Source organism: Lampetra fluviatilis, chromosome 1 (assembly GCF_964198595.1).
Source record: "Lampetra fluviatilis chromosome 1, kcLamFluv1.1, whole genome shotgun sequence".
Classification (NCBI taxonomy): domain Eukaryota; kingdom Metazoa; phylum Chordata; class Hyperoartia; order Petromyzontiformes; family Petromyzontidae; genus Lampetra; species Lampetra fluviatilis.
The window spans coordinates 15,351,980-15,370,277 of NC_136275.1; the positions used below are offsets into that span (position 1 = coordinate 15,351,980).

Sequence of the window (18,298 nt, forward strand, 5' to 3'; positions counted from 1 at the left end):
CAGATTCCAAACTCTCCACCATGGCCAAGACCAAAGAGCTCTCCAAGGATGTCAGGGACAAGATTGTAGACCTACACAAGGCTGGAATGGGCTACAAGACCATCGCCAAGCAGCTTGGTGAGAAGGTAACAACAGTTGGTGCGATTATTTGCAAATGGAAGAAACACAAAAGAACTGTCAATCTCCCTCGGCCTGGGGCTCTATGCAAGATCTCACCTCGTGGAGTTGCAATGATCATGAGAACGGTGAGGAATCAGCCCAGAACTATACGGGAAGATCTTGTCAATGATCTCAAAGCAGCTGGGACCATAGTCACCAAGAAAACAGTTGGTAACACACTACGCCGTGAAGGACTGAAATCCTGCAGCGCCTGCTCAAGAAAGCACATATACATGCCCGTCTGGAGTTTGCCAATGAACATCTGAATGATTCAGAGGACAACTGGGTGAAAGTGTTGTGGTCAGATGAGACCAAAATGGAGCTCTTTGGCATCAACTCAACTCGCCGTGTTTGGAGGAGGAGGAATGCTGCCTATGACCCAGAGGTGTGGACTCGAGTCATGTGACTTGGACTCGAGTCAGACTCGAGTCATGAATTTGATGACTTGCGACTCGACTTGGACTTGCATAACAATGACTTTGTCCCACCTCTGAGATGTGGACTCGAGTCATGTGACTTGGACTCGAGTCAGACTCGAGTCATGAATTTGATGACTTGCGACTCGACTTGGACTTGCATAACAATGACTTTGTCCCACCTCTGCTATGACCCCAAGAACACCATCCCCACCATCAAACATGGAGGTGGAAACATTATGCTTTGGGGGTGTTTTTCTGCTAAGGGAACAGGACAACTTCACCGCATCAAAGGGACGATGGACGGGGCCATGTACCGTCAAATCTTGGGCGATAACCTCCTTCCCTCAGCCAGGGCATTGAAAATTGGTCGTGGATGGGTATTCCAGCATGACAATGACCCAAAACACACGGCCAAGGCAACAAAGGAGTGGCTCAAGAAGAAGCACATTAAGGTCCTGGAGTGGCCTAGCCAGTCTCCAGACCTTAATCCCATAGAAAATCTGTGGAGGGAGTTGTAGGTTCGAGTTGCCAAACGTCAGCCTCGAAACCTTAATGACTTGGAGAAGATCTGCAAAGAGGAGTGGGACAAAATCCCTCCTGAGATGTGTGCAAACCTGGTGGCCAACTACAAGAAACGTCTGACCTCTGTGGTTGCCAACATGGGTTTTGCCACCAAGTACTAAGTCATGTTTTGCAGAGGGGTCAAATACTTATTTCCCTCATTAAAATGCAAATAAATGTATAACATTTTTGACATGCGTTTTTCTGGATTTTTTTGTTGTTATTCTGTCTCTCACTGTTCAAATAAACCTACCATTAAAATTATAGACTGATAATTTCTTTGTCAGTGGGCAAACGTACAAAATCAGCAGGGGATCAAATGCTTTTTTCCCTCACTGTAGCTATCATGACAATGTGGAATCGCTATTACTAGCTCCGAACTGCCAACAGAAACGAGCAGCACATCACTGTTCCATTGTGTGTGAAGGCACTTTGATTTGGCACCCTATCACTCTTACAGATGTATGAGGAATTTTGGTGAACTTTTATTTTATATTGAAAATGTTTCTTCATATATCATGTGTGTTTTAAACTATGTAATGCGTATATATTTGTATACTTATGCACTTTACTGGAATCTAATTTTCCTTCAATTCTCTCTTTTGGAAAAGGAAGAAATATAAAAGGGCTTGCACCTTGTCAGACAGGATATACAATTTGACTTAATTCCGATTCATATAGCCTGGCCAATTAAAACATATTTTCTTACCTACTGTGTAAAATACATTACTTGAAACATTCTAAATGTTAAATTGTATATGAAGGCCTCGTTTGGATGTCAAGCTTTTAATGGGGATTGACAGGAATTAAGTAATCAAGCACTTTGTAAGTGTGAAGACAGATAATTCTCGTTGCTTGGATGGGATTACAGTCAAAATTTAAGAGAAACTAAAGAGAAAGACCTAAGGTTGCTTTGTTCAATTGCATGCAGAACTCGATCTTGTTTTTTTGCGTTTAGTTTGTCCTTCTCTGCACCTCCGATTAGCATGGTTGGCTACGTACAGTGCGAAAGAAGTTCAACATACATACAATTACAGACTGTTGAATATCTCTATTGTGTGGTCTCCATGCAAGGGAGGGTGAAATATAACATTGAGAACTACAGAACATTTGGAACTCGCAAGAGTTGTGTAGATATTACGTTTAAATAAAATACTTGAATGCACGGATGTTTTGACTGGAAAAGTGGATATTGATTAAGTATGGTTGGCATGGTTTCAGTAAGGGAAGGTCATGTTTATCTAACCAATAACTTATTTCTATGAGAATGTCACGACGATGGCAGATTAAGGGGATCTCCTGGAAATGATTATTTATTGAGGCATCCAAAAAAGTATTTGACGTGACACCTTGCGGGAGCTTCACTGAGGAAACAATTGTGCCTAAGATGTATAGGGTCTGGCGGTGCATCTGATAGGTAATTGCTGAAATGTTCCAGAAGGCAAAGGCTTGCCACAAAATGGGGAGAAAGTATGGCCTCATGAATATTTTTAAGAAATGTAGGCAGAACAAAGAGTCTCTCCCCGTACCAGGAGCCACCTTTATATCAAGAACAACGCATCTCCATTTCACGACAACTGTTAAAGCTGGGGACTTTTCTGATAATTAACTTTCGAATGCATGAAACAATTCATAGATATTTTACAGTGCTTATGTGCACTGTGACAGTATAATTGAATCGTTGGTGTAATTAGATTTTTGTAGCACACTTAAGACTTAAAATATATGCTGTTTTATAGCCTTTCTTAGTTTGCAAAAAGGCTGAATACTGTTGTTTTGGTCTCTACTATGAATAACATTTCTTGCTCTAGCCTTGATGTGCCCAAGTCCATGTGCCAGAGATGTCAAGCTGTGCAGTATTAATTTCACATCAACTTGAAAGCTAGCATTTCCTTTCTTCTCGTTGTCCTGTATTGTTTTTAAACACGGTGTGATTTACAACCTCGGGTTAAAGACCAGCAACTCACACAGTAGTGCAAAGAGCATTAGTTTCTGTGTAAATATATTATATTTCGATTTAAAGCTTTCGTGACTGCAGGGATTCATCTTCTTGGTTCTTTCGGTAAAGTCACGTAGAAGGGAAGTAATAAAATAATAAAAATTAAACATAATAAAACAATTCTCACGACGTCTCGGCCACAACGCAAGCAGCCGTCCTCAGGTGAAGAATGAAACACAACCAAGCTTGGAGCGTATATTTAAGCTGGGTTGGAGGGGGGGAGGTGGGAAGAAGAGCGCCTTAACAAAATAATTTGCATATCAAGAGGAATTTAGCATATGGAAAATGCGTAGGAGGTGGGCGGGGGTGTTTTAAAATTAATATTATGCTCGTGCATTATGCAGGATTAGCAGCATCAAAGGGAGGGGGAAGGGGGGTAGCATTAACAAAGGAAAGGAATGTTAATAGTATGTAGCTGCAGTTACTTAACAACCAAGTAAAAGTCTGAAGTATAAACTACATAAACAACTAAAGTATAAACTACATAGCATCATCAGTGTACTTACTATACTCTACAATAAGCTGAGTTACTAACAGTAAGTAATACATTACAATTCTACGTCGTAAAAAAATGGATTCTTTGCTCCGCTGCAAGTTTTCCCCTCCACGACTCACCCATTGACACGACGGTCAATGGTACAGTGTATAATAACAAATAGTATAACATTTATATGCTTAATACAATGTGCAAAGTAATATATAGTATCGTAATTGTATAGTAAACATATAGCAGTGTGATACACATTAGGGTGGGTAGAATAATACATAGTGTTATATTAAAATGTATAAGGTGGTTTATAGCAATACAGTATATAATTTAATGCTGGGTTTGTCTATGGCAGTATATAGTACGGTGTAGACTCGTGTGATGTAAGAGAATAAAGTTTAGATGGAAGCATATTATATAATTTTTACGACGTAGAATTGTAATGTATTACTTACTGTTAGTAACTCAGCTTATTGTAGAGTTTAGTAAGTATACTGATGATGCTATGTAGTTTATACTTTAGTTGTTTATGTAGTTTATACTTCAGTCTTTTACTTGGTTGTTTAGTAACTGCAGCTACATACTATTAACATTCCTTTCCTTTGTTAATGCTACCCCCCTTCCCCCTCCCTTTGATGCTGCTAATCCTGCATAATGCACGGGCATAATATTAATTTGAAGCCCCCCCGCCCACCTCCTACGCATTTTCCATATACTAAATTCCTCTTGATATGCAATTTTTTTTTGTTAAGGCGCTCTTCTTCCCACCTCCCCCCCTCCAACCCAGCTTAAATATACGCTCCAAGCTTGGTGGTGTTTCATTCTTCACCTGAAGACGGCTGCTTGCGTTGTGGCCGAAACGTCGTGAGAATTGTTTTATTCTGTTTAATTTTTATTATTTTATTACTTCCCTTCTACGTGACTTTACCAAAAGAACCAAGAAGATAAATATATTATGGTGATGCATTTCAAGTAGTGTGTTGAAGGATAATATTTACATAAAAAAACAAAAACCGTACTCTCAAAGTAACATGTAAGTGACGATACTGTGTCACTTTACCCATTTAGAAATGTCTAAAGCTCACAGCGTGTTGCCAATGAATTAGTGGCAGCACACCTGCAGTAGAAATAAGCTAATTGTGGTCATACCACTCATCATCTCTGCAGTTTGATGCCACCAGAGTCCCCATTTTATGCAAAGACCCTCTGCAGGGAGTGTATGAGCGTGCTTATTTAATACAATTCTGCATTGATCGACAGTCCCTCAAGCCAGTGGGGCAGCAAGAACCTTGACTTAATGATTTGGGTTGTGTCACTAATGCTGCCATTGCACGATTACTTAACTACTGATACCTGGAGACCACACACACGCACACGCAGCGCGTGCCCACAGAGAATGTTGTTAAGGCCCGGACATATAGAAGCTGCCCTAGCAGCGTGGGGTCCTTTACACATTGTGCGTGGACAGGGACGTGTCAGCTTGTGCCTCCTGGGTTTGTTTTCAAAAAAAATATTATAATAACGAGTAATTGCACCAAGTCACCTGTGCTTGCCGTCGGTGCAGAGTCAGCTCGTTGTACATCAAGGTGTAAGCATTTTTATGATTAAGGACATATTAAGGACATCTTAAATTGGTAAGGTCAATGTGCAAACCACGACCTTTTGTTCCATACGTTGTTTATTTAATGCCTTTATATCTTGCATTGTGAAAACTTCAGGTAATAATGCTATGTCAACTTAAGAGCTGTATTTTTTTTACAGAAATTAGCTTCAATGTCGATTTAAAGCTTTCGTGACTGCAGGGATTCATCTTCTTGGTTCTTTCGGTAAAGTCACGTAGAGGGGAAGTAATAAAATAATAAAAATAAAACATAATAAAATAATTCTCACAACGTTTCGGCCACAACGCAAGCAGCCGTCCTCTCCCCGACAGACCTGGTCTTCACCTGAGGACGGCTGCTTGCGTTTTGGCCGAAACGTCGTGAGAATTATTTTATTGTTTTATTTTTATTATTTTATTACTTCCCTTCTACGTGACTTTACCGAAAGAACCAAGAAGATAGCTTCAATGTATCTATTTCTTATTAGATAATTTTTTTTACAGCTAATATCATGTATGCAGTTTGTGTAAGTGTGCAATTTACTTGGGTTATGTGTGACTGTGTGATTATGTGAAGGGAGTGGTGGTGGCGGGATTTGCACTTTGGACTGAAATGCTAATGACCCAAGTTCGAATCCCAGCCATTTATAACATCAGTGTCAAGTGATGTTTCTAGTTCTACTCTAGGTCAACTTAGCCTTCAATTTGTGAATACTGTCATTGGAGAAATAAAAGACTTCCATATGTGGTGCTCTGGCCACATATCCTCATGTGTTGTGATAACCTTAATGTCTACTAAAACACATTTTGCAACAATATCTAATGATAGTTTTGTCTATACTATTTGGTTCTTTCGGTAAAGTCACGTAGGTATAAAAACAAAACAATAAATAAGTATAACCCGTAAAAACAAAGTTTTTCACTATAAATCCTTTATATGCGTGACGGCTAGAGTCCTCTCGTCCTCTGGCTTGAGATGGCTGCCACCTATGGGTCAGATGATTGCATGGCAGGATTAAGCAATTGGTAATTAAATATAATATTTTTGTCCTAAAAAGTGTAAAATTTTAGAAATGTTTTTTTCATGAACATTAATTGTCACGCACAACGAGTCTGTGTGGAAAATGTCAGCTCGATTGGATCACGGGAAGTGGGTTAAAAAACGACTGAAAGATTTGCACGGTCCTAAGCAAGCAAGCGAACTTAATATAAAGGATTTAATAACATATCACGACGTTTCGATCACAACACAAGCGGCCGTCTTCAGGCAGAAAAAAGATAATCCAGCAGTGGAACTACTGAACCAGCGAGAGAGCTGTTACAACAATCCAGCACTCAATATGGAGTACTTCCCCCCCTCACTAATAATCACGCGCAAGTGACATCACTCCACATCGAACAGCCCCCCTCATTAATAATCATGAGCAGGTGACGTCCTCCTAATGGACCTCCCGCCATTATTATTACCTACTATAATGAGCCAAGAATGTCTGTGCGCAACGCTCGTGACGTCACTCCACGTCGACCAGCCCCCCTCATTAATAATCATGAACAGGTTACGTCCTCCACATGGAGCACCCTCCCCCTTATTAATAATCATGAGTAGGTGACGTCACTCCACATCGAACAGCCCCCCTCATTAATAAGCATTATAAGGTGACGTCCTCCAAATGGACACCCCCCCCATTTATTATAATTAACGGCTGACGTCACTCCACATGGGGGGCCGAGGCGCCTCCTCCTCTCCTCCTCTCCTCCTCGGGGTCAACTTACAACCCTCACTACAAAGGCAGAACCCTCAGGTCACGCGATCTCCGTAACACTATTGAGACATCAAAGTAAAATGGACGTCATGTTGAACAAGGGATTATAAACTTAAAATGAAATAAGTATGTGTCACCGCGGCCTTACAAATTGCACACGCCATTAATGCAATGAATATCACGTCGCGGTCTGCTTTTTCGCTTGCAAGTTTCAGATTTACTGCAATACACCCGTCCTTGGACGGGCAAAAGGCTAGTTTAAATATATTACAAATTACATACAGATATTTTCCAACCTTTTAAGTGGCCATAATTGTATCATAATTTGTTTGTAGATAATCCAATTATTATCTTACCTATATAATTCATTTTTTGTCTGTCCGTCCGTCCGTCCGTCCGTCTGCGTACGCTCCCTACCGGGGGATTTAGCTCTCGGACCGTGGGGTTCGGCGAGATTAAATTTTGCAGGTGGGCACGCCCCCGGCCCCGCGGTAAACTTAGGCATTTCCGATGTTTCGTCTCTAAACTTTAAATCGGGCCGATTATCGATTTAGTGCGATTTATCTTTAGTTATTTATTTAACGCTTTATTTATTTATTTACGCTTGCCGGCCGGCGCGGACCACGGCGGTTGCCCCTGGCAACGGATAGCAACGCGTTCGCTGCGGGGTGGACGCCATTTTGAATTACCATTAAAAATATGTGCACGCATTAACACGCGACTCTGAGGTAAATTCATCAAAGTTTCACGTCCTCTTCACTCCCCACCCCAATGTGTGCAATTACTATTATAGGGTCGGTAGATAATAAAATTATAGCGATTAGACAGTATTATTGTAGCGCGGGGGGGGGGGGGGGTTAACGGCCCCAGTACCCAGCCTCAGCCGGGTGGGCAATCTAGGCGAGGCCGGAGGCTCTGCATGGTACTAGGCCTCGACACGCAAGTCTATCAGGCGTCGACTTTGTGGTATAAACTCGATATACCCAGCGTTGCCCGGGGGAAAAATACATTTAAAATCTTCTGAAAACTTTAAAACATAACATCCCAATGAAAATACAACTGTGTAATTAAAACTCTAAACCCGACCGCGCCAAGAATCGATTCTCTGAATCACGAAAAAGAAATCGACGGTTGTAGATTCATTTAGAATCGCCTTATTTCCGTTTAATATAAGTTGGTTATAGAGTTGATATAAACTGCTACGAATGGGAAATATCCGGCGTTGACCGGGGCTAAAATATAATTAAAAACTCCTGAAAACTTTAAAACATAACATACGAATGAAAATATAACTCTGTAATTAAAAATGGAAACCTCCTATGCGCCAGGAATCGATTCTTTGAATCGCGCAAAGGAATCATCGAAGGTTGTAGATTCCTTTAGGATCGCCCTTAACATGTGGTGAGGGAGAGAGTGGTGAGGGGGAGAGTGGTGAGGGGGAGAGTGGTGAGGGGGAGAGTGGTGGTGCTGTGGGTGAGTGGTGGGGAGAGTGGTGAGGGGGAGAGTGGTGAGGGGGGGAGTGGTGAGGGGGAGAGTGGTGAGGGGGAGAGTGGTGAGGGGGAGAGTGGTGAGGGGGAGAGTGGTGAGGGGGAGAGTGGTGAGGGGGAGAGTGGTGAGGGGGAGAGTGGTGAGGGGGAGAGTGGTGAGGGGGAGAGTGGTGAGGGGGAGAGTGGTGAGGGGGAGAGTGGTGAGGGGGAGAGTGGTGAGGGGGAGAGTGGTGAGGGGGAGAGTGGTGAGGGGGAGGGTGAGTGGTGATGGTGAGGGTGAGTGGGGAGGGTGAGTGGCGGTTGTTAGTGGTGATTAGCAGAGGTGTGGACTCGAGTCATGTGACTTGGACTCGAGTCAGACTCGAGTCATGAATTTGATGACTTGCGACTCGACTTGGACTTGCATAACAATGACTTTGTCCCACCTATGAGATGTGGACTCGAGTCATGTGACTTGGACTCGAGTCAGACTCGAGTCATGAATTTGATGACTTGCGACTCGACTTGGACTTGCATAACAATGACTTTGTCCCACCTCTGGTGATTAGTGAGGGGAGAGTGGTGAGGGGGAGAGTGGTGAGGGGGAGAGTGGTGAGGGTGAGTGTTGAGCGTGAGTGGTGAGGGTGAGTGGTGATTGTTGAGGGTGTGATTGGTGAGGATGAGTGGTGAGTAGTGAGGGTGAGTGGTGAGGGTGAGTGGTGAGGGTGAGTGGCGGTTGTGAGTGGTGATTAGTGAGGGGTGAGTGGTGAGGGTGAGCGTGAGTGGTTAGGATGAGTGGTGAGGGTGAGCAGTGAGGGTGAGCAATGAGGGTGAGTGGTGATTGGTGAGGGTGTGATTGGTGAGGATGAGTGGTGAGTGGTCAGGGTGAGTGGTGAGTGTGAGTGGTGAGCGGTGAGGGTGAGTGTTGAGGGTGAGTGGTGAGTGGTTAGGGTGAGTAGTGAGCGTGAGTGGTGAGCGTGAGTGGTGAGTGGTGAGCGTGACTGGTGAGGGAGAGTGGTGAGGGAGAGTGGTGAGGGAGAGTGGTGAGGGAGAGTAGTGAGTGGTGAGGGTGAGTGGTAAGTGGTGAGGGTGAGTGGTGATTGGTGAGGGTGAGTGGTGAGGGTGAGTGGGGAGGGTGAGTGGCGGTTGTTAGTGGTGATTAGTGAGGGGTGAGTGGTGAGGTTGAGTGGTGAGCAGTGCGGGTGAGTGGTGATTGGTGAGGGTGTGATTGGTGAGGATGAGTGGTGAGGGTGAGTAGTGAGGGTGAGTGGTTGTTGTGAGGGTGAGTGGTTGTTGTGAGGGTGCGTGGTGAGGGTGAGTGGTAAGAGTGAGCAGTGAGGGTGAGTGGTGATTGGTGAGGATGTGATTGGTGAGGATGAGTGGTGAGTGGTCAGGGTGAGTGGTGAGCGGTGAGGGTGAGTGTTGAGGGTGAGCGGTGAGGGTGAGTGTTGAGGGTGAGTGGTGAGTAGTGAGGGTGAGTGGTGAGCATGACTGGTGAGTGGTGAGGGTGAGTGGTGAGGGAGAGTGGTGAGGGAAAGTGGTGAGGGTGAATGGTGAGGGTGAGTGGTGACGGTGAATGGTGAGGGTGAGTGGTGAGGGTGAGTGGTGATTGGTGAGGGTGAGTGGTGAGGGTGAGCGTGAGTGGTGAGGGTGAGGTTGAGTGGTGAGCGGTGAGGGTGAGCAGTGAGGGTGAGTGGTGATTGGTGAGGGTGCGATTGGTGAGGATGAGTAGTGAGGGTGAGTGGTTGTTGTGAGGGTGAGTGGTGAGGATGAGTAGTGAGGGTGAGTGGTTGTTGTGAGGGTGAGTGGTGAGGGTTAGTGGTGAGCATGAGTGGTGAGGGTGAGTGTTGAGCGTGAGTGGTGAGGGTGAGTGGTGATTGTTGAGGGTGTGATTGGTGAGGATGAGTGGTGAGTGGTCAGGGTGAGTGGTGAGGGTGAGTGGTGAGAGGTGAGGGTGAGTGTTGAGGGTGAGTGGTGAGTAGTGAGGGTGAGTGGTGAGCGTGACTGGTGAGTGGTGACGGAGAGTGGTGAGGGAGAATGGTGAGGGAGAGTGGTGAGGGAGAGTGGTGAGGGTGAATGGTGAGGGTGAGTGGTGAGTGGTGAGGGTGAGTGGCAAGTGGTGAGGGTGAGTGGTGATTGGTGAGGGTGAGTGGTGAGGGAGAGTGGTGAGGGAGAGTGGTGAGGGAGAGTGGTGAGGGAGAGTGGTGAGGGTGAGTAGTGAGTGGTGAGGGTGAGTGGTAAGTGGTGAGGGTGAGTGGTGATTGGTGAGGGTGAGTGGTGAGGGTGAGTGGTGGTTGTTAGTGGTGATTAGTGAGGGGTGAGTGGTGAGGGTGAGCGTGAGTGGTGAGGTTGAGTGGTGAGCAGTGAGGGTGAGTGGTGATTGGTGAGGGTGTGATTGGTGAGGATGAGTGGTGAGGGTGAGTAGTGAGGGTGAGTGGTTGTTGTGAGGGTGAGTGGTTGTTGTGAGGGTGCGTGGTGAGGGTGAGTGGTAAGAGTGAGTGGTGAGAGTGAGTGACGGTTGTGAGAGGTGATTAGTGAGTGGTGTGGGTGAGTGGTGAGGGTTAGTGGTGAGGGTGAGTGGCGGTTGTGAGTGGTGATTAGTGAGGGGTGAGTGGTGAGGGTGAGCGTGAGTGGTGAGGGTGAGTGGTGAGGGTGAGCGGTGAGGGTGAGCAGTGAGGGTGAGTGGTGATTGGTGAGGATGTGATTGGTGAGGATGAGTGGTGAGTGGTCAGGGTGAGTGGTGAGCGGTGAGGGTGAGTGTTGAGGGTGAGTGGTGAGCGGTGAGGGTGAGTGTTGAGGGTGAGTGGTGAGTAGTGAGGGTGAGTGGTGAGCGTGACTGGTGAGTGGTGAGGGTGAGTGGTGAGGGAGAGTGGTGAGGGAAAGTGGTGAGGGTGAATGGTGAGGTTGAGTGGTGAGGGTGAATGGTGAGGGTGAGTGGTGAGGGTGAGTGGTGATTGGTGAGGGTGAGTGGTGAGGGTGAGTGAGGAGGGTGAGTGGCAGTTGTGAGTGGTGATTAGTGAGAGGTGAGTGGTGAGGGTGAGCGTGAGTGGTGAGGGTGAGGTTGAGTGGTGAGCGGTGAGGGTGAGCAGTGAGGGTGAGTGGTGATTGGTGAGGGTGCGATTGGTGAGGATGAGTAGTGAGGGTGAGTGGTTGTTGTGAGGGTGAGTGGTGAGGGTGAGTGGTAAGAGTGAGTGGTGAGGGTGAGTGACGGTTGTGAGAGGTGATTAGTGAGTGGTGAGGGTGAGTGGTGAGGGTTAGTGGTGAGCATGAGTGGTGAGGGTGAGTGTTGAGCGTGAGTGGTGAGGGTGAGTGGTGATTGTTGAGGGTGTGATTGGTGAGGATGAGTGGTGAGTGGTCAGGGTGAGTGGTGAGGATGAGTGGTGAGTAGTGAGGGTGAGTGGTGAGCGTGACTGGTGAGTGGTGAGGGAGAGTGGTGAGGGTGAATGGTGAGGGTGAGTGGTGAGGGTGAGTGGCAAGTGGTGAGGGTGAGTGGTGATTGGTGAGGGTGTGATTGGTGAGGATTAGTGGTGAGTGGTGAGGGTGAGTAGTGAGGGTGAGTGCTGAGCGGTGAGGGTGAGTGGTTGTTGTGAGGGTGAGTGGTGAGTGGTGAGAGTGAGTGGTGAGGGTGAGTTGTGAGGGTGAGTGGTGATTGTTGAGGGTGTGATTGGTGAGGATGAGTGGTGAGTAGTGAGGGTGAGTGGTGACGGTGAGTGGTGAGGGTGAGTGTTGAGGGTGAGTGGTGACTGGTGAGGGTGAGTGGCGGTTATGAGTGGTGATTAGTGAGGGGTGAGTGGTGAGGGTGAGCGTAAGTGGTGAGAGTGAACAGTGCGGGTGAGTGGTGATTGGTGAGGGTGTGATTGGTGAGGATGAGTGGTGAGTGGTCAGGGTGAGTGGTGAGGGTGAGTGGTTGTTGTGAGGGTGAGTGTTGAGGATGAGTGGTGAGGGTGAGTGGCGGTTGTGAGTGGTGATGGGTGAGTGGTGAGCGGTGAGGGGTGAGTGGTGAGGGTGAGTGGTGAGGGTGAGTGCTGAGTGGTGAGGGTGAGTGGTGAGAGAGTGGTTAGTTTTGAGGGTGAGTGGTGAGGTTGAGTGGTGAGGGTTAGTGGAGAGTGGTGAGTGGTGATTGGTCAGTGGTGATTGGTGAGGATGAATGGTGAGTAGTGAGGGTGAAGTTGAGTGCTGAGGGTGAGTGGTGGTTGTGACGGTGAGTGGTGAGGGAGAGTGGTGAGTGAGTGGTGAGGGTTAGTGGTGAGGGTTAGTGGTGAGAGTGAGTGGTGAGGGTGAGTGGTGAGGGTGAGGGTGAGTGGTGAGGGAGATTGGTGAGGGAGTTTGGTGAGTGGTGAGTTGTGAGGGTGAATGGTGAATAGTGAGTGGGAGTGGTGAGTGGTGAGGATGAGTGGTAAGGGTGAGTTGTGAGTGGTGAATGGTGAGGGTGAATGATGAGTACAGTCAATATGCACTGCTGTTATCATACCAGGTACCACCACCACAATATGTACTCCTCTCATCATAGCAGATACCACCACAGCAGTATGCACTGCTGTAATCATAGCAGGTTCCACCACAATATGCACTGCTGTCATCATAACAGGTACCAACACAGCAGTATGCACTGCTGTAGTGATAGCAGGTACGACCTCAGTCGGTATACACTGCTGTAGCGATAGTAGATACTGCTATCGAGTTGGTAGATACCGCTATAGTAAATACTGAAACAGTCAGTATATACCGCTACAGTCAGTCAATACTGCTACAGTCAGTATATACTACTATACAGTCAGTACATACTACCACGGTGAGTAGCTACTAGAGTCAGTAGATACTATTATAGAGTGAGTACATACTGCTATAGATTTTGTAGTTACTACTATAGTCAGTGGATACAACTATAGAGTCAGCAGATACTATACAGTTAGTCGTTACGAGTATATAGTCGGTAGATACTACTGTAGGCCCAGTAAATACTACTATGGTCAGTAGTTATTACAGTCACTAAATACTACTACACAGGCAGTAGCTACTACTGGCTCAGTAGATACTACGGTACAGTCAGTAGATACTACTACAGAGTCAATAGATACCACTTCCTCTGTTGTATGTAAGGTGTTGTTAGTATATATACCTACGAGGGGTAAATATATTTTTTGAGGGGGGGGGGAGACCGCAATTTTCGGAAACCTTTTGACATCAACTATTTACCCCACACTTTCTACAACTTTTTGGACTTGTCAAAGCCTCTTATATATTTGTTGGTGGAGAAATGTACAAACAGCCCACCGGGCTTTGACAATACCTTAGTATCGGTGTATATATATGTAAGGTTTTTAAGAAAGATATTTTTCACCCGGGCAAAGCCGGGTACTTCCGCTAGTGCATTTATAAACTTCTAGGCTATCCTAAAACACACTTACAAGTATCTTAAAAAGATGTGAAATTTTTAATATTTAAATTATTTTTGGTCAGAACCCAAATTCCTTCAACGGTATATTTTTTTATACCAGTAATTTTTTAAGTTTATGAAGGTGACGCACCTTTCTTCCAAAGGACAGTTCTCATCTAAAACTGAAAGTTGAGCCTCACCAAGAATCTACCTTTCATTAATATGTCTGCAGTGCAGGTAAACGCCTCAGTGCCATCTCTGTTTTGTCACACAGTTACCAAATTACACTTGTATATATTCTTGGTGTGATAAGGTGCAGTTAAAATGTGTCAGAACCCTCTTAATGTATTTCCAGTTAGAATTAGCCATTTCAAATGAGCTACTCTTTATAAAAATGGATCCAGTAGACCAATAGTAAGGTGCAAATGAACATTACCACCTGGATTTTTTTTTGTGTGTGTGTACATTTGTAATGGTTAGTGAGTCAGTCAACCCATGGCACTTGGGTCTATCTCGTGACGTCCTTTAAGCGAGCTTTCCACACTTCATGTGGCCTCAAATTGCACCTGACCTGGCACAGGCACTGTGGTGATGCCACCGCCACTTATTGGTGAATAGCGGCTGTTGTTTTAATGGTTAATGCACTGCACTACAAACTCAGCAGTTGAGTTCAATTCCCACCCACAACCGATAACAGCGTATATATGAACTTATTCTGGACCTCCTCTAGGTTTACTTAGCCTTAAATTACTACTTAGTGCGGTGTTTAAACATCAGCATGGGGGAGACAAAGGTCAACAGGCATGGTACTGGCCACCAACCCCCTCATGTGCTGTGTCGGCCTTAATAGGTACTCACTAACAGCACTTGCTCCAACAGTCTGTTCAGGCTACATGGCATGTCTTTGCTTTTTGTCTTGGTATGTATTTATAGAAGTCCTATATGGAAGAATATTCCTGACAATCTAATGGTCACATGGTCCCCGACTTACTGCTCATTTCTCCTACCTCCCCTTGTCCATTCAGGTGCCCATTGAGCCAAGCCCCCATGAGCCGGAGAGCCTGCCTCGTGCCATGTCGCCGGGACTGCACTCTCTCACCGTTCAGTGACTGGACGCCGTGCCCCGACCCTTGCCGCCAGACTGGTCAGATATGCAGGCGTACATGCCATTTTGTCTATGTGTGCGTGAGTAGGGATTTGTAGTGCAGCGGTGAGTTCAGTGGGTAGCACATTACGAACACAATGCCCTGAGTTTGATTTCCACTCACTACCAACACCAGTGACAATTATATGAACTGAGCGTCCCCTAGATCGCCTGAGCCTTAAATTAGTATCTGGTGCCATGTGCAAACATCACCACTGGGGATATAAAGGCGGTCGGGCATGGTGCTGGTCACCCACCCCTTCCTATGCCTCGACTGCCTTCGTTGTGAGAACATGTCCCAAAACTCCTGTTAAGGCTATACGGGGGATCTTTGTATTTTGTGTTTGTGTTGGGGGAGCGGTTGTGTCATGGTTAATGCACTGCACTATGAACCAGGTGACCTAAGTTTGATTCCCAGCCACGGCTAACATTAGTGGTGGTAGTCGTTTCCACTAAATAACAAGAATAGCCTTTTTTTTTTATTCGGTAAAAAATGCACGTGAATACAAGATGGCTCCGGAGCCACAGGATTTCAACACCTGCCCTAGGTCAACCTAGCCTTAAATAAGTATCTGATGTGGTGTGTAAATATCTGCACTCAAGAGTTAAAAATGGCCACACACCGTTCTGGCCACACCACCCGCTGGTGTGCCATGCCGACCATTAAAGGTGTCCGCTAAGAGTACTTGCACAAACATTCTTTGTAGGCCCTCAGGGGATCATTGTCTTCGATTTGGTACATTTGGTATATTGGTCCGTTACCCCAGTTTGTTAAATCATGAAGCTCAAGTCTCTTCTTTGACCTCCAACGATCAGGACTTTATCTCATTTTGTTGCCTCAAAATGCAAAGAGCTTGGCACCGGCTCTTTAGTAATATCACTCTCACTTAGTGGTGAATGGTGCCCTTTTTTAGTTTGAAGGCAAAATTGGACACTTTTATCCAAAGTACATGTACAGTCCTTTATTAAGCCACTTGTGAATGACCTCCCATGCCATTCGATCGTGGGGGTTATTTGAACATTCATCACCACGCTGGTCAGTGCTGGTTGTAGAAAACGGGGAGCATAGACACAGGAGTGTAGAAGTAAAGTACAACAATGGATTTTTCTCACTGTCCTCTGGTGCCCCCCAAACAGCCTATTTGTAACATAGTGGTGGAATATTTGTGTGTTTGTCGTTGAGAAATGGTGTAGTTCTGAGCACACTGATGTCATCCAGATAACGCAGCTTCGATTCCTGAAATTGGTGCACAACACCAAGGGCAACTAATATATGAACCTAGGACTTTGTCTTCACAAGGTCAACTCAGCATAAAATAAGTAATATACCTGGTGTGATGAGTGAATGTAACCAGAAAGGAGGCAAAGACAGTTGGTAATGAGTGGTGTTGGATAAACTGCCTCATGTGCTCTGCTGACCATAACAATGGACATATGATAAGGGTCTTCCACATGCCTCAACTGTCTATAGTTAAAAGGGGGGACTTAGTTTGTTCGAAGGACCCATCATAAAAGTGGTTTCTCCTATCAGAAAAACCTTTAAAAATTATGTCCAAATTGTCATCTATCATGGTTACCAAACACATCTCTAAAATATACAATTATACAAGAAACTAAAGTTTCACACAGTGACCCTTCATAAGTTGACATTATTTCGGTAAAGTAACGTAGATTATTTTTTTTTTTAATCACGACGTTTCGGAGGCAACACAAGCTTCTGTCATCAGGTGGAACAGCCACAGCAAAATTACTGTAGTGAATAGAGAGAGCTATTTGTGACAAGCGATTATATAGGGTAAGAGGGGGGGGGGGAGCCAGGGAGGAGGGATGCAGGGTGGGGCGTGCGGAGTCGGGGGGGGTTAAGCTGAGATAAGCTGATTGATAGCGTCCTTTTAGGACGGAGGGGGGGGCCCAGTGTGTGGACTTGGGGGCGGAAGTTAAGCCAATTAATAGATAAGCTGAGTTAAGCTGATTAATAACATCCTGTTGGAATGGGGGGGGGGAGCGTGTGTGGGCTTGGGGGTGGAAGTTAAGCCTATTAATAGATAAGCTGAGTTAAGCTGATTAGTAACATCCTTTTGGAATGCAGGGGGGGGGGGTGGACTTGGGGGCAGAAGTTAAGCCTATTAATAGATAAGCTGAGTTAAGCTGATTAGTAACATCCTTTTGGAATGCAGGGGGGGGGCGTGTGTGGGCTTGGGGGCGGAAGTTAAGCCGATTAATGGTTAAGCTGAGTTAAGCTGATTAGTAACATCCTTTTGGGATGCAGGGGGGGCGGTGTGTGGAGGAGTCGGGGGCGGAAGTTAAGCTGATACAGGTAGGAACAATGTTCCACACTGCCCACCAGGGATTTTTTGTCTGTCTGACTGTCTGTCGTGCATAAATATATATAATATAAACAGTTATTTGATTGGTGGAGACCTACTGCCGGGTACGGAGAGGGGAGGGGCCTAAGGGAAGGGGGTCAGGGGAGGGGCCTAAGGATATGGGGGGGTGGTCAGGGGAGGGGCCTAAGGGAGGGAGGGGGCAGCGGAGGGGCCTGAAGGAGGGGGGTAAGGGGAGGTGCCTAAGCAAGGGGGAGGGGCCGATAGTTAAGGGGCTGGCTACCTGGCTGGCTGCCTGGCTACCTCAAGTCAAGTTATCTTTTATACAGGTAGGAACAACAGGTTCCACACTGCCCACCAGGGATTATTTGTCTGTCTGTCGTGCATATTTGTTTGTCGTGCACGAATGCGCTGTCCAACCAAGTTCTGCCTGCCCACTCCGAAGGAACGTGTTTTCTTTGTTGTGCATCAGAATGCAGCCCACCCATGCACCCCCCCCCCCACCGACTGCCGAGCAGGGCCACGATTAGTTGAGGATGTCAGGGAGGGTGGGGGGAAGGTAAACACGCCCAATCATCCAACTTCCCCCCCAAACGCCGAGCGGGGCCGCCATTGGTAGAGGTGGGGTGGAAACACGCCCACTCATGCAATCCCCTCCCCACCAAACACCGAGCAACGCCGCGATTGGTTGACGATGTCGGGGAGGGTGGGGGGGAAGGGTAAACATGCCCACTCATCCAACTGCCCCCCCTGAACGCCGCGCTGAGTGTGTGTGAGTCTGAGAGTGAGTGTGTGTGAGTCTAAGAGTGAGTGTATGTGTGTGTGAGTCTGAGAGTGAGTGTGTGTGTGAGTCGGTAGAGTTTGAGCGTGTGTGTGTGAGTCTGAGAGTGTGTGTGAGTCTTAAAGTGTGAGTGTGTGAGTCTGAGAGTGTGAGAGTGAGTGTGTGTGTGAGTCTGAGAGTGTGAGATTGAGTGTATGTGTGTGTGAGAGTGAGTGTGT

General features: G+C 46.3%; 1 protein-coding gene across 6 annotated transcripts in view; it reads left to right on the plus strand.

Moving 5' to 3' along the window:
- LOC144933004 (thrombospondin type-1 domain-containing protein 7A-like) overlaps positions 1–18,298 on the plus strand; it is a 576,967-nt gene that overhangs the window by 365,269 nt on the left and 193,400 nt on the right. For all 6 annotated transcript variants that reach the window (XM_078857465.1, XM_078857438.1, XM_078857456.1 and 3 more), the window contains one exon: positions 14,857–14,975. In XM_078857465.1, the coding sequence (XP_078713591.1) occupies positions 14,857–14,975 (119 nt within the window). The remainder of the gene's footprint in view (positions 1–14,856; positions 14,976–18,298) is intronic.